Below are 16,041 nucleotides of genomic sequence, written 5' to 3' on the forward strand. Positions count from 1 at the left end.
CACACTTTTTCCTCAGAAAATTCCTATTTACTATTTAGTTCAAGTACAAGAATACAGACTCATCATACAACCTGATTTTAAAAAGTATAAAATTGCTTCACTTAAAAGTACATCGAAGAGTAGCCCAAGGGTTAGTAGTCTCCAAACTAACTGAAGCACCACACTGAGAATACACTAACTCTGAACAATGTAACAGTAGAAATATTTAAATATCTGAATATAGAATGAATAAATAGCCAAAGGAATTTCAGATAGTCCCGAGTAATAGCTAAACAACTTAGTGTTCTACGCAGAGTAACAAGCATGCAGTGAGCATATAATGGTTAATGTTGTCCTTCACAGTAACCTGTAAGCACAATGTACTGGCTTCTCCTTTCAGTAACGACTGGGGTTCAGGATCTGATCTCTAAAAGAAACACAGAACAGAACAGATTGTCAGACAAACCAGAATGGAATTCATGGAATACGACTTAACAAGTAAAGAATCTAAAGTCTATGAGACACACACTTTTTTTAAAGGTGTTTGCACCAATGATGTATATAAACCCTGGATTGCTAATGCTTTGTATTGGCCATTGAGAGGCTTTGAAGCCACCGGTCGGCCATATTGGCTCTCACCAGTAGGAGCAGCCCTCCATAGGAATTAATGGAATTCTACAGTATTTCAATTAAATGTTTCAAGGACAAAATTACATGTATTTAAGTATTTTTGTTGTTACAGTAGGGACCGTAACATTAGTCATCTCAAAAAATAATACTTTAAGGAACATTTTATTTTTTCATTTTTATATTTAACTCATATAATATAATTGAATTTATGTTTAGCTCAAAGTATGCATTCAGGTTCTGTAATATAATAAATGTAGACATTAATAAATGCATGTCTAAAGCTTCCAAAATATTTGTTTTACCATGGTGGGGGAGTGGCAAGATGGAGGCATGGTGGCTTCAAAACAGCGCCCCCATTTCAGTCATCTACTATATAAATCATTGGTTTGCACAAAGCTTTGACTTACAATGATGTTTGCAACAATGTAACAATCAATCATGGAATGAGATTTGAGACGTTGCTTTATCTGGTAAGATTTTTGGGGAAAGGTATGGTATAAATTATGAAATTATTCTCAGAGCGCTGCATGACATTGAATCAATAAGTTACTCTCCTAAACAATTGCATGTGTCGCATAAGCTTGTAGACTTGTGTCGTTGTCGATACTAACCTTCCCTGTGGAGTAATATCTGATGATTTCATTTCTCAAGATGTTGTGAAAAGTTCTGCAGACCAGAGACAGGTTCCAGTAGCCTCTCTTCCCGTTCACACGCAGTACGTCCCGGAAGATCCACACCAGCGACTCAAGAGGAAGCTGCAAGAAAGTGAATCAATTCAATGGTTTCAGTGTTTTAGCTGCCTATTTTGGTGAAGTGTTTGTTGTTGAACATTGGTTCCTAAAGCAGTGGTGTTATATATTGAAGGATAGGAAATTCACTAGCTAGGTAGGCTACATGGCAAACTCTAGAAGATATACAGTTGTTTATAATGGCACCCTAGCACTTTTCTTAAATATTGCAATGTCTTTCTCACCACACGTTGTTTTTGGATAATCAGCATTGCAGAACAAATTGTATTTTTGTAAACTTAAGTTTGACACATTGGTGCGTCTGACTTCCAGGTTAAGCGAGCAGTGTGTCAAGAAGCAGTGCGGCTTGGCAGGGTTGTGTTTCATGGGATGCATGGCTCTCGAACTTCGCCTCTCCCGAGTCCGTAGGGGAGTTACAGCGATGGGACAAGACTAACTACCAATTGAATATCACAAAATTGGGGAGAAAAAGGGGTAAAAACTACAACAAAAAACGTACGTTTACAATTGTTATTTAGAAAATAAAGACAAATGACATGGACCAAATTATTAGCACCCCAGATCTAGTACTTGGTTGCACAGCCTTTGACCAAGATAACTGCAGACGAACACTTCTTGTAGCCATCAATGAGCTTGCTGCACCTTTATCCTGGAAATTTGGCACACTCTTCAGCAGCAAACTGCTCTAATTCTTCAATGTTTGAGGGGTGCCCTCTATGGAGCAATTTCAGTGCCAACAAAAATTATCATTTGAATTCTATCATTTTGAATTGGGATTCGGATATTGAATTTAATATTTTTTTAATTTTAATGCAGATATTAATCATTTAATTCATAAATTCAACTTGAATTTCATGAAATCTGAATTGAGTTAACATACAGCATTCAGTAAAATATTTTTTTATTGAATATTCAAATTCGATATTTATATATTCAGTTTCAATATGATAGATATTTCATTAATTGTCTATCAAGTTTACAAACAATAATTTCAAGTTTATGAAAATGTCATATTCAACTTCTTAGATGCATTTACATTTAGTTTTTAAATTCAGTTCTCTAAATTCAGATTCAAAACCAGAGACATCCAGGTACTTTGCCAGCCAGTAAAAGTAAAGAACAGAAAGAATCAAACGCTCTCTGTAGTAAACAAGCTTTTGGCGGTTTCTGAAGCCAATGTGGCATGTTGAATTTATTTACTTCCTATGAATTTGGCTCTAGCGTTTGAACCGTTTTGGCTATAAACTATTATGACCCCATTCCTGAAATATGGACATGTCTTTGGTTCCCCTCTATGACGATCACATGCTGCATTAGAAGGGAGTGACACAAAAAAGTGGCTCCCATAAGTAAACATTGCCCCGTCACAGCCCTTCTAAGCACAGCCTTTCCACTCCCTATTTAATCTTGCTCTTATGACTGACTGGGTTAGAACCAGGTCTCCTGCATATCACAAGACTGTGTTAGTCCACTTAACTAAAGCCCATAGGGATTAGTTCAGGAAGCTAACACAAGTCTTCAAGTCTCCAGCAAGGTTACTCATCAAAAGAGAGTGGTTCATCGAACCACCTCGGTTAAATTTCACCCCCCTTTGACCTCATACTCAGAGATCACGGCACCAATTTAACTGATTGGGGTTCATATCAGGCCTCCTGCACAAGACCACTTTCTGTGGCAAACAGAAACAGAATGATCTGTGCAACCCATTTAATGAGAGTGCAACAGACGTGGTTTGGTGATCCATGCATGTGATGAGCAACCTGGCTGAAGACGTGTTAAGTTTAACCCAGGGCTCCACTTTTGTGACAAGTCACTTATCACATAAGCGTGGTCACCAAACCACCTGTTAGACTTCACCCTCATTTTACCTCCCCCTTGAAGACTCATCCAAGTCACAGGACCAATGCCTAGGCTTTAGCTCAACAGGCTAACACAGTCTTAACCCATTGTCACGTTGACCTTATCATGAGTTCCTTTTCCAATTATAATGTGGGAAGGTAAAAATTATTTCAAAATTATATTTATTTTAAAATGTTGATAACTTCTCCCTGCCATTCTCCTGATGATAAGACATGTGAAAAATGTTTTGCTAACATATGATGAGGATCCCTGGTGGGCCGGTTTGCCTGGGCGGGGATCCCTGGGCAAGTAAAGGTTGAAGACCCCAGGTCTACAGTGATGGTGCACATCCTAACCTGTCAAGCCTGCTCAAAACAGTCAGAATGGAAAGGAATAAACCAGAGAGAATTCTGATTGAATTGAATGGGTTCGAATTCTGGGACTCAAAAACCGGCATATGTTTCCCGAGGCTGAATATGATGAAGAGGGTAAAGGGGTATGAAGATAGTTCTATAAACCCAACCCCTGACAGCCTACCATTCCAGTCAGCACTCTCTCTACTTGCACCAGCTAGGTCGCCATGTCCATTTACAGTGCCAGGACTGTGTTGGTGTCCGTGAAACTGTCGCTTTGCTCTTCTGCCATGTTGATGTCCAGAAAAGAGGTCACCATTGCCCTCTTCCCTGAACCTTCCTCCTCTTTCCTGTGTTCAGATAAGAGAGGAACCGAGCAACGAGCTCTCAACCACCAACAGGCTTTGCTCACCCAGGCACCTGTCCAGAGCTTCCTGAATTCTTAATTGCTGTTCTTTGGTTCACCACTGCACCAATACAAATTCATAAGGATGTTTAAAATCTTCACCTGCAATAAGTTCTACATTATCAATCCACTCTGGACCAAGCATCAAGCCAGTTGAACTGAAAACACGACCACTACACACAGAGAGGGTAGCGTTCAATGTGGAAAACATCCAAAATGTTAAAAACGCATGGACCCAGTGTTCATATGAAAACCTCAGTAGTGTGGAGCCATTCCCCTTACAACTAGGGCCAGGAGTTTTTCCTTGGTCTTGTCACGTGGTGAGGAAAAACTCCTGGCACTGCCTATCATTACACCGGGTGGAGAAGTGTGAAGTTGCCCCTAGATGCTGATGTTGGTCAGTTTAGCATTTTTTTCCACAAGTGGTAAAGGTTAGGATTGGGGGAGAGGAAGCTGATCCTAGATCTGTATCTAGTCGGAACTTCACCCTGGAACACTCAGGGCAGCACCACGTCCTGTGGCCTGCCGCCAGTGTGGACGAGGAGATGCTTTTTCATGTGGCCGGACTGGGTGAAGCACTTCCCGCAGTAGATGCAATGAAATGGTTTCTCTCCGGTGTGCACCCTCTCATGCATCTTCAGCTGGTGTCTGTGGGAGAAGCGCTTGGTGCAGTGGCTGCAGCCGTACGGTTTCTCCCCCGTGTGGACCCGCATGTGCCTCCGCAGGTGCGCCGGCTGAGGGAAGGGCTTTCCACAGAGGCTGCAACGGAGCTGCCTCTTGTTGGAGTGAGACGTCAGCTGTTGTGGCTGCATTTCTATGCCTTTCGGTGAAGAAGTGGCGCTTATGTTGAAATTTGGGAAGGGAGCTGCCTTCCCTCTTTGGGGAACCTGGAGGAGAGTAACACTTGGGGATGAAAAGCTGTTTAGGGAGGGCAGTCTGTTGAAATCTGGCATCTTGGACCTTGATCCTACAGTTGTGCCTTGCTCCGCATGTTGAGTGTCAGGGGGACACTTTGTCTGTCCAGACTCCATTCCCCCTCTTCCTCTGTTGTCCACAAGCTGCCTGCTGTCTGAACAGACCTCTCCAGATGTCGCCTCTTGGCCAGTTATGCTCCATTCTGAACTCATATCTGCCTCCACTTTAATGGGAACTGAGTCCACCATCACCACATCAGGCAGCCAGTCCAGAGAGCCTGAAGCAGACATGCAGACCCCAGAGTTACCAGACACCCCTCTCCTCTCTGGATGTCCAGACAGCCTCTTGGAGTCTGGTCCTGCATTGTGAGGAGCATTCACAGTTGGGTTGTCAGTGTCTTGGTTCTCTGTCCATTGGGACAGACTGTATGATATGGGTTGATGGTCAGTTTCCCAGGTCACACCCTCAGCAACCTGATGGTCCTGTCTTGCTCTGTTGTATTGTGATGCTGGATGCTGGAACGTCTGGTTTCCAGGTTCTATATTGAGTGAGGTGTCTGGAGCTCTGTGTCTGTTGCCCTGCTGGTCCAGAAGGTCTGTGGTTTCAGTAGATGATGAAGCACCTGGTTCTGGCACAATCTTCTCACTGCTCTCACTGACCAGTTGGACAATCTCTGAAATGGGGCAGAGTAAAGAACATCAGCTGTCCTTTAGTGGAGACTGATTCTTCTTTGCCTTGTTTAATAGTTATGGGTAATGACTAAGAAGGTAATACAATACTGCAATACACACTTAAGTCTTTACTTAACATAAAGTGTAAACTGCATAGATTTGATAAATTGCACAAAAATACCTTCCATTCTACTGGTGTCAAGGTTCTCCATTTTGATAAGAGGTGCCTCTGGCATATCTGCCATCTGTTTGGTATTCATCAGGAAAATGTTATTAGAAACATATCTCCCAAACCATTTGAAATATGAGAAAACAAATCATATATTTGACCGTGTCTATGACAACTGACCTGCATGCTCCCATCCTGGTCTGTTGCTGTGCGTCCTGAATCTCTCCAGTTGGTGACATCCTGCGTTAAGTTGCCCCTTTCACTGTCGGCAAAACAATCCTCCACTGCACCAGAAAACACAAACCCTTATAAACGTTACATATTCTACATGACCCATTCTTTTGAACGTGTTGAAATATGTTTGTTTTTTTACTACAATATCCAATATATTCTACATGACCATTATTTTTAACGTGTTGAAATATGGTTTTAAAAAAGTCTGCCTGATGACTTTCCTACTAAGATCTCTCTTGCTCGGGCAACACGATTGGTGTCGCGCCTGTGAACTATGTGTCGCATGGCTCCGATTTTCTCTGTGCCCCGTTGAGAACTCTGGTATTTTGTCAAAAGCAGCTTCCTCCGCAGGTTGTCGATTTCTTTTTGACTATGTGAAATTTCCAAACGTAAAGCAGCATGGCCGTCATCTACAAGTTTGCAGATTTCGGCAACGGCTGCATTCGCCAAAACCTCAATGATGGAGGCTAGCTGAGCATGAAAGACGACGGTATCGGTCATGTTCTTGGCACTATGTCTAACTTAAACACTTATGTTATAGTAATTTGCATTGCAGCGTTCAATCAACGTCCTCAAAGTTCACACGGTATGCTTCAAACATAAATATATTTTATCTGTGGAGCTAGACACAATAAGGATTTTCCACAACAGTGGAATTTGCTGTTCGCCTTCAAAATAAATGTCCTTCATTGGAAGTGATTAAAATGGATACACATATTGTAATCATGACATATTTGGACTAGATAATGCTAAAGATGAAATAGCTAGTTCATTTGATACAAAAAAGTTACAATCTGTTTAAATCGCACTGTGGATGTATTATACTTTAGAATTGCATTAGGGGCGTACTCAGAAGTTTGGACACACCTTTGCTTATTTGAGCTTTGCTTGCCATAATATGGACTTGATCTTTACCAAATATGGCTATCTTCTGTATACCACCCCTACCTTGTCACAACACCACTGATTGGATCAAATGCATTAAGATGGAAAGAAATTCCACAAATGGACTTTTAACAAGGCAAACCTGTTAGTTGAAAAGCATTCCAAGTGACTACCTCATGAAGGTGGTTGAGAATGCAAAGCATGTGCAAAAATGTCATGGCAAAGGATGGCTACTTTGAAGAATCGAAAATATATTTTGAATTTGTTTAACACTTTTTTGGTTACTACATGACTCCATTTTGTTATTTCATAGTATGTCTTCACTATTATTCTACAACTCAGAGAATAGTAAAATATAAAGAACCCTTGACTGAGTAGGTGTGTCCAAACTTGACAGGTACTGTTCATATTGCAATGGGGTCTCAGCCTACTTAGAGCTTAATGTGGCTCATTTCAGTCCCACAATATGCGCTACAACGCTAATATATGTGTTAACTCTTCAGAATTGTAATCTGTTGGCGTCACTGAGTAGGCTGATAACCCATTTCATGGACCCAAGATGCATAGGTAAGGCTGTACAGTGCATATAAGTATGCCCCCAATGCAATTCTAGTCTAATACATCCACAATGGAATTAACTGTTTTTTTGTATCAAAATAACAAAATTGTCTTTTGTTGAATTTATATAACATTCCAACCTATTATTAAATATGTTTATTTTGTGTGCTGAATTAGTTTTATACACGTGTGTTTTATTATAATGTATACAGGGCTCTCTTATAAAATAGATTTGTGACTCAATAATAACTTGTTTAGCATTATCTAGTCAAAATAAGGGGTGCATTCGTAAATTACCTCCAGTGTGTCAAAGTGCGTTCTAACCGTTTTTCATATTCAGTGTTGTCAGATCGTTCGTTTGTAAATTCAGAGGGTTTCTTTCTGGCCGAGGAGTAGGGTTGATCCGAGCTTTCTGACCTCACAACCTCAGTCAAGCGCAGAAGCAAACTGGCTAAAGTTGGCTAGTTTGCTAGCTACTTCCAGACACAAATGAGAAACCACCTCACTCTGACCATTTTATTAACCCGAGCAGAGCTAGTTAGGCTGTTTTCATGTTATCTAGAGCATTAGTGACTAACAGTGCTGCTAGCAACAACTGAATAACGTTTTTTGTCAACCTTGCTGACACCCGTCATATTCAACTAGTGTCGCGTGTTAGTAAACTCAGTTATTCTGTGCTCTGAATTTACATACGCACCCAAGGCATCCACTTGTATCCGTTTGAAGTCAGTCAATTGGGAGCTTTTATTTTGAAGACAACCAGTATATTCCACTATTGTGGCTAATCCTTATTGTGGCTAGCTTCTCGCAGGTTCTCTTTTTTGTTTATTTTTGTTCCGGAAACAAAAATGTCTTCGTGGATCATTTTTTCAAAATAAAAGGTGAGATTTCAAAATAAAGATTGGTTACACACACAACTTATGTTAGTTCCACCATTGCTACCTGCTGCTGTATCATATTGTAGCGACTGAAAGGAATCAAATGTTACAAAAATCAGCCTTTTGACTTTCAATTAAGTGAATTAAAACAAACACTTTGTCCTCCAAATATGTTTATTTTACTATTTGGATCAAGTAGAAAAATACAGAATCAGCATACAACCTGAATTTAAAGGGAATAAATACATTCCTTCAATTTAAAGTCAATTGAATAGTAGGCTAAGGGTTAGTAGTCTCAACTAACTGAAGCACCACACTGAGAACGCACTCCAACGCTGAACAATGTAACAGTAGAAAGATTTAAATATCTGGATATAGAATGGCTAAATAGATAATGGGATTTCTTATTGTCCTGAGTAATAGCTAAACAACATTGCCTTTTGTTTTTACAATAAATTACAACATTGTAAATAAAAATAAACATTTGTAATAATAACAACATTGGTAATATGGGCGTAAGTAGCGCAGCAAGCATATAATGGTTCATGTTGTCCTTCACAGTAACCTGTAACCACAATGTACTGGCTTCTCCTTTCAGTAACTACTGGGGTTCAGGATCTGATCTCTGGAAAAGAAACACAGAACAGAACAGATTGTCAGACAAACCAGAATGGAATACATGGAATATGAATGCACAAGTAAAGAATCTTAAGTCTATGGGACACAGACACTGAGGTGTCTGCACGCAGTTTTGACATACAATGATATTTATAAGAATTTAAGATTTTTTGGGAAAATATTGTTCATGAAATTCTCCTCAGAGCACTGCATGACATTGAAAAAATGAAAAACATTTGCTTGAATCCCATAGGCTTTTTTTTTAGACTGAAAGAATTCAGACCCCTTAACTTTCTCCACTTTGTTAGGTTACAGCCTTATTCAAATATTGATTATTAATTTCCCCCCTCAATCTACACACAATATCCCATAATGACAAAACCAAAACAGGTTTTTAGAAATGTTTCTAATAAAAAAAAAAAAAAGTAAACTGAAATAAGTATTCAGACCCTTTACTCAGCACTTGATTGAAGCACCTTTACCAGCGATTACATCCTCGAGTCTTCTTTGGTATGACGCTAGAAGCTTGGCACACCTGTATTTGGGGAGTTTCTCCCATTCTTCTCTGCAGATCCTCTCAAGCGCTGTCAGGTTGGATGGGGAGCGTGGCTGCTCAGCTATTTTCAGGTCTCTTCAGAGATGTTCGATCGGGCTCAAGAACGGGCTCTGGCTGGGCCACAAGGACATTCAGAGATGTATCCTGAAGCCACTCCTGCGTTGTCTTGGCTGTGTGCTTACGGTCATTGTCCGGTAGGAAGGTAAACCTTTGCCCTCAGTCTGAGGTCCTGAACGCTCTGGAGCTGGTTTTCATCAAGGACCTCTGTACTTTGCTCCATTCATCTTTGCCTCGATCATGACTAGTCTCCCAGTCCCTGCCGCTGAAAAACATCCTCACAGCATGATGCTGCCACCAAAATGCTTCACTGTAGTGATGGTATGGTGCCAGGTTTCCTCCAAATGTGACACTTGGCGTTCAGCCAAATAGTTCAATCTTGGTTTCATCAGACCAGAGAATCTTGTTTCTCATGGTCTGAGAGACTTTAGGTGCCTTTTGGCAAACTCCAAGCGCGCTGTCATGCACCTTTTACTGAGGAGTAGCTTCTGATTGGTGGAGTGCTGCAGAGATGGTTGTCCTTCTGGGAGGTTCTTCCATCTCCACAGAGGAACCCTTCGGGTTCTTGGTCACCTCCCTGGCCAAGACCCTTCTCCCCCGATTGCTCAGTTTGGCCCGGGCGGTCAGCTCTACAAAGAGTCTTGGTGGTTCCAAACTTCTTCCATTTAAGAATGATGAGGCCACTGTGTTCTTGGTGACCTTCAATGCTGCAGAAATGTTTTGGTACCCTTCCCCAGATCTGTGCCTCAACACAATTCTGTCTCAGATCTACGGACAATTCCTTCAACCTCATGGCTTGGTTTTTTGCTCTGACATGCACTGTCAACTGTGGGGCCTTTATATAGACAGGTGTGTGCCTTTCCAAATCATGTCCAATCAATTGAATTTACCACAGGTGGACTCCAATCAAGTAGTAGAAACATCTCAAGTATGATCAATGGAAACAAGATGCACCTGAGCTCAATTTCGAGTCTCATAGCAAAGGGTCTGAATACTTGTTATTTATTTTGATTAAATTAGCAAACATTTGTAAAAACCTGTTTTTTTGCTTTGTTGTGTGTAGATTGCTGAGGACATTTTTATATTTAATCAATTTTAGAATAAGGCTGTAACCTAACAAAATGTAGAAAAAGGTCTATAGGGGTCTGAATACCTTCCGAAGGCACTGTATGTCATCGTGGTTACGAACCTTCCCTGTGGAGTATGTCCTAATTTTTTTTAATTTGTCAAGATGGTGTGTAAGGTTCTGCAGACCAGAGACCGGTTCCAGTAACCTGTCTTCCCGTCCACACGCAACACATTCCGGAAGATCCACACCAGTGACTCCAGAAGAAGCTGCAAGCAAGTGAATCAATTCAATGCTTTCAGTGTTTTAGTTGCCTATATTGATGAAGTGTTTGTCATTGGTCCCTAAAGCAGTTGTTTTATATATAAAAAGAAGATAGGTAGTCACTAGGTAGGCTACATGTCAAACATTTATGGGCGATTCCTCACAAAATTCTTATTTGGGGGATTTTCACTCAATTTAATCCATAGAAGGGTTCTTTGGAGGAAATATTGTTGACATATATCTTAAATAATAATTTAAAAGAATATGAATTGTTGGAATATTTGTGATATTTGGCTTACCCAGGACTCCTGCAAGACACCATATTATGTAATTTGTCAGTGCATACCAAAGATCCAGAGTGGGATCTCTGCTGCTTTTATGATTAAATGTTTAAGCATTTCCAAGAGAGTGAATGTGAAATTGGATTCAAAATGGTCGCCCTCTGCTAGTGATTTGCAGGATGTGCAATGATAGACGTAAAAGGAGGGCTGTGATTGGTTACATTGCCAATTTATCTGTATAAAATGGGACATAAATGTAAAACTACCACAACTTTGATTTGCCTGTAAAGTACGTTTGACAATAATTGTAAAAAATAAGCCCAATAAAAAAATAGTATACTTTGAATTAGGGATGTGACAAATGGACAATTTTGCTTAATAATGTTTAAACGGACATTTTTTTATATAGTTTTTCCGTTAAAACGACAAGATATTTTTTTAAATAACACGTTAATTTACAATGCAGAATAATGGTCCTATTAACTATGTATGACCGCCAGGGCAGGGCAATTAAGTTATATATACAGCCACCCTTTGCAGACGTAGAACGCAGCTACAGATCGCTACAACTGATAACTTTTCAGACAACAAACAAAACAAAAAAAAGTGCCGCATCAGGTCTGTACCTTTTCAGCCAGTATAATTCTGCTCAGGTGTAAAATGTACTGTATTTTTTCCCCAGACAACAATAAACATCGCTGATTGATCTGTTTTTTTTTATGGTATGGTTGCTAGATGCGTTTTATTTCTACAACATGTCTCGGTAAATCACGGTATTTAACAAACGTTAAAGTAATTTTTTTAGGAGAGTGGACTGCGCGCAGGCAGCAATTATTTGATTGATAGTTCTGGTTGCATAGTGATAGATCTTAGTCCTGCTTCAGAAGCGGCATAATGGCATTCCTTTACAGACAAATAAAATATCCGTTCATATCACCAGCTAAAGTTTCGTGTTGGTATTTTAAAAACCGTAGTGTAATACCTACCCTAACAGACAGAGAAACAAACATGCTGTGGCCGACGGGATTTGAAGGGGCCACATTCCATTATGTCTGAAAAGCGTAATCGATACAGGCTACCGGAAGCCTACTATAATTTCATACGAGACAAAAAGTTCGAGTAGACTACCTCGTGCCCGCAAGACTGACTGTAGAAATCGGTGCCATGAATTGGCTAGGATCTTCTACACGCAACAGACCAAAGACTGAACACACACTAGCTTCATTAGCGAAGAGACAGTTGGCAGGCCAGCGTGAACGAGAGAGAAGCAGAAGGCAGAAGCGTGCTCTGTTTTGGTAATCTGCATCTCGCAATGTCTTCTTGTCTTACAAATTCGCCTCTTCCTCTCTGGTTTTATTTGACTTACACAACTCCCCCAGGCCTTTATAGCCTATTGGCTATAAACACAGGAAATAATACACTATATATACACAAAGGTATGTGGACACCCCTTCAAATTATTGGATTTGGCTATTTCAGCCACACCCTTGTATACAATTCACCACACAGCCATGCAATCTCCATAGACACAGTTGCAGAAGAATGGCCTTACTGAAGAGCTCAGTGACTTTCAATGTGGCACCATCATAGAATGGCACCTTTCCAACAAGTCAGTTCATCACATTCCTGCCCTGCTCAACAGCATTTCTGCCCTGCTCAACAGCATTTCTGCCCTGCTCAACTCTTAAGTGCAGTTATTGCGAAGTGGAAACCATCTAGGAGCAACAGCGGCTGCGAAGTGGTAGGCCCCACAAACTCACAGAACAGGACCGCCGAGTGCTGAAGCGTGTAAAAAGAATGTAAGAAATGTGTTACTGCAATCAAAATACTACTCATATTACAGAGCAAGCAGTAAAGTTGAATATGACACCAAATGTTGCTTTGTAGCACCTACAACTGAAATATTTACTCTTAAAAGGAGGCCTGGTAAGGCCAAATTGTCACAATTTTTTGTATTTATTTTATTTAACTAGGCAAGTCAGTTAAGAACAAATTCTTATTCACAATGCCGGTCTACCAAAAGACCTCGCGCGGGGACGTGGGCTGGGATTTAAAGAAAATATATATATATAACACATAAATATAGTAAAAAACACATCGCGACAAGAGACAACACAACATAGAGACCTAAGACAACAACATAGCAACAAATATTCCAACTAAAATTAAATACTTGTCAATTATGCTTTAAGATAAATGTCAAATATATCCCAACAATCCTTCCTCCAAAGGAACATTCTATGGATTGCATTTCATGAAAAAAAAAAAAGTGTTCCTAGTTTCGTGAGGAATCATCCTTATATAAGTATATGTATTAAATGAATGGTCATCTAAACGTTATTTTCAGTAGAATCGTGTATGGAGAATCCAAAACAAAGTGAGCGGTTTCAAATGCTGATATTAGGAAAGCAGGAAAGTGATTTTCTGGTTGTTCTATGTGAGATAAATATACTTACCTCCAGGAGATGAAGTTTCCCCAGACCATGGTACCTCTGGGGATTCTGGGAATAAATGAGAGGTGAGTGAGTAGCTTGGGTCTACAATGCTGGTGCACATCCTAACCTGTCTAGCCTACTCAAAACAGTCAGAATGGAAAGGAATAAACCAGAGAATTCTAATTGAATGGGTTCTAATTCTATTCATTCTAATTCTGGGACTCAAACTCATTGCAACTGTAAATAGAGAAGGGTTTTCCTAGGCAGAATATGATGGGGAAAGGTAGAAGGGTATCAATATGGCTTGATTTTAATCTCTACAAATCCAACCATATTAAACCCTGTATCACAACCATTGACAGCCTACCATTCCAGTCAGCACTCTCTCTCCCTGCAACTGCTGGGTCGCCAGGTCCGTTTCCAGGCCCAGGAGTGTGCTGGCATGCGGGAACCCTGCGCCTTCCTCCTCCTCCTCCTCCCCGGCTCTGTTCGTCCAAGTAAAAACATAAACGAGCAACGAGCTCTCGACCACCAACAGACCTCGCTCGCCTAGGCACCTGTCCAGTGCTTCCTGAACACTTAACTACTGTTTGATATGAATACAATTGGTAACAAAGTCATAAGGATGTAGCCTAGCAGTAGGTAGCCTAGCAGTAGGTAGCCTAGCGGTTAAGAGCGTTGAGCCAGTAACCGAAAAGTCGCAGGTTCAAATCGCAAAGCCTACCAAGCTGAAAAATCTGTTGATGTGCCTTGAGCAAAGCACTTAACCCTTATTGCACTTAAGTTGCTATGGATAAGAGCTTCTGCTAACTGACTAAAATGTCATGTTTAAGATCTTCAGCTTTAATAATATACATTATCAGTCCACTCTGGACCAAGCATCAAGCCAGTTGAACTGAAAACACAACCCCTACACACACAGAGGGAAGCGTTCAATGTGGAAAACATCCAGACTGTTAAAAACACATGGACCCAGTGTTCATATGAAAACCCCAGTAGTGTGGCGCCATTCCCCTTACAACTAGGGTGGAAGAGGAACTAGACACATGGGAATAGGAACTATGGGGGAAGACCAGTTTTTCCCTGGTCTGGTCACGTGGTGAAGAAAAACTCCACTTAGGGCAGCACAACGTCTTGTGGCCTGCCACCAGTGTGTACGAGGAGGTGCTTCTTCATGTGGCCGGACTGGGTGAAGCACTTCCCGCAGTAGACACATTGAAACGGTTTCTCTCCGGTGTGCACCCTCTCATGCATCTTCAGCTGGTGGCTGTGGGAGAAGCGCTTGGTGCAGTGGCTGCAGCCGTACGGTTTCTCCCCCGTATGGACCCGCATGTGACTCCGCAGGTGCGCCGGCTGGTGGAAGGGCTTTCCACAGAGGCTGCACCGGAGCTGCCTCTTGGGCGAGTGAGACATTAGCTGTTGCGGCTGCTTTTCTGTGCCTTTTGATGAAGAAGTGGAGCCTCTGTTGAAATTTGGGAAGTGGGCTTGCTTCCCTCTTTGGGGAACCTCGTGGAGAGTAACCCTTGGGGATGAAAAGCTGTTTTGAATGGACAGTCCATTGAAATCTGACATCTTGGACCTTGATCCTACAGTTGTCCCTTGCTCTGCATGTTGAGTGTCAGGGAGACACTTTGTCTGTCCAGACTCCATTCCCCCTCTTCCTCTGTTGTCCACAAGCTGCCTGCTGTCTGAACAGACCTCTCCAGATGTCACCTCTTGGCCAGTTATGCTCCATTCTGAACTCATATCTGCCTCCACTTTAATGTGAACTGAGTCCACCATCACCACATCAGGCAGCCAGTCCAGAGAGCCTGAAGCAGACATGCAGACCCCAGAGTTACCAGACACCCCTCTCCTCTCTGGATGTTCAGACACCCTTTTGGAGTCTGGCCCGGAATTGTAAGGAGCATTCACAGTTGGGTTGTCAGTGTCTTGGTTCTCTGTCCATTGGGACATGCTGTATTCTATGGGTTGATGGTCAGTTTCCCAGGTCACACCCTCAGCAACCTGATGGTCCTGTCTTGCTCTGTTGTATTGTGATGCTGGATGCTGGAAGGTCTGGTTTCCAGGTTCTATATTGAGTGAGGTGTCTGGAGCTCTGTGTCTGTTGCCCTGCTGGTCCAGAGGGTCTGTGGTTTCAGTAGACGACGAAGAACCTGGTTCTGCCACAATGATCTTCTCACTGCTCTCACTGACCAGTTGGACAATCTCTGAAATGGGGCACAACATCAGCTTCCTGTAGTGGAGACCAATTCTTCTTTGCCTCATTAGTTATGGCTTATGACTAAGAAGTTTATCAAATACTACAATAAAGGCTTTACTCAACAAAGTGTAAATTGGATAGATTTAATAAAATACCTTCTGTTCTGCTGGTGTGAAAGTTCTCCATTTTAATAAGAGGTGCCTCTTGCATGTCTGCCATCTGTGTTTTGTATACATCAGGAACATTTTATTAGAAAAATATCCCAACAGCATTTTAAATATGAGAAAACAATGGA

General features: G+C 41.3%; 2 protein-coding genes across 14 annotated transcripts in view; both read right to left on the reverse strand.

Annotated features, from left to right (window-relative positions):
- Positions 1–5: 5 nt before the first annotated feature.
- Positions 6–16,041, reverse strand: part of LOC139579297 (uncharacterized) — a 49,547-nt gene continuing 33,511 nt past the window's right edge. For 4 of the 12 annotated variants that reach the window (XR_011675721.1, XR_011675711.1, XR_011675712.1 and 1 more), the window contains 5 exons: positions 15,902–15,965; positions 13,911–15,753; positions 13,565–13,609; positions 10,687–10,832; positions 8,423–8,891 (listed from right to left, as the gene is read on the reverse strand). Coding sequence is in view for 1 of the 12 variants with exons in the window: in XM_071407849.1 (XP_071263950.1) it covers positions 278–406; positions 1,221–1,364 (273 nt within the window). In the remaining 11 variants the exon portion in view is untranslated. Of the gene's footprint in view, positions 407–1,220; positions 1,365–8,422; positions 8,892–10,650; positions 10,833–13,564; positions 13,610–13,910; positions 15,754–15,901; positions 15,966–16,041 lie in introns of those variants that run through there. The other 8 variants (XR_011675718.1, XR_011675715.1, XR_011675713.1 and 5 more) reach the window with 7 other exon arrangements.
- On the reverse strand, positions 2,243–6,793 carry LOC139579300 (zinc finger and SCAN domain-containing protein 5B-like). 2 transcript variants are annotated; one of them, XM_071407858.1, is made up of 3 exons: positions 5,892–6,793; positions 5,724–5,787; positions 2,243–5,544 (listed from the first exon to the last, which is right to left on the reverse strand). In XM_071407858.1, the coding sequence occupies exons 1-3, from the start codon at positions 5,895–5,897 to the stop codon at positions 4,454–4,456; spliced, it is 1,161 nt and encodes a 386-aa protein (XP_071263959.1). In that variant the 5' UTR covers positions 5,898–6,793; the 3' UTR covers positions 2,243–4,453. The 2 variants fall into 2 exon arrangements, with proteins under 2 accessions (XP_071263959.1, XP_071263958.1); XM_071407857.1 differs by lacking the exon at positions 5,892–6,793 and having other exon boundaries at positions 5,724–5,802.

Source organism: Salvelinus alpinus, chromosome 6 (genome assembly GCF_045679555.1).
Source record: "Salvelinus alpinus chromosome 6, SLU_Salpinus.1, whole genome shotgun sequence".
In the NCBI taxonomy this organism is placed as follows: domain Eukaryota; kingdom Metazoa; phylum Chordata; class Actinopteri; order Salmoniformes; family Salmonidae; genus Salvelinus; species Salvelinus alpinus.

Coding starts and splice junctions, on each gene's coding strand:
- LOC139579300 (XM_071407857.1), bottom strand. CDS start 5,802: ATGAATACCAAACAGATGGCAGATATGCCAGAGGCACCTCTTATCAAA. Junction 5,545..5,723: donor TGACACCAGTAGAATGGAAG/GTATTTTTGTGC, acceptor GCCCCATTTCAG/AGATTGTCCAACTGGTCAGT.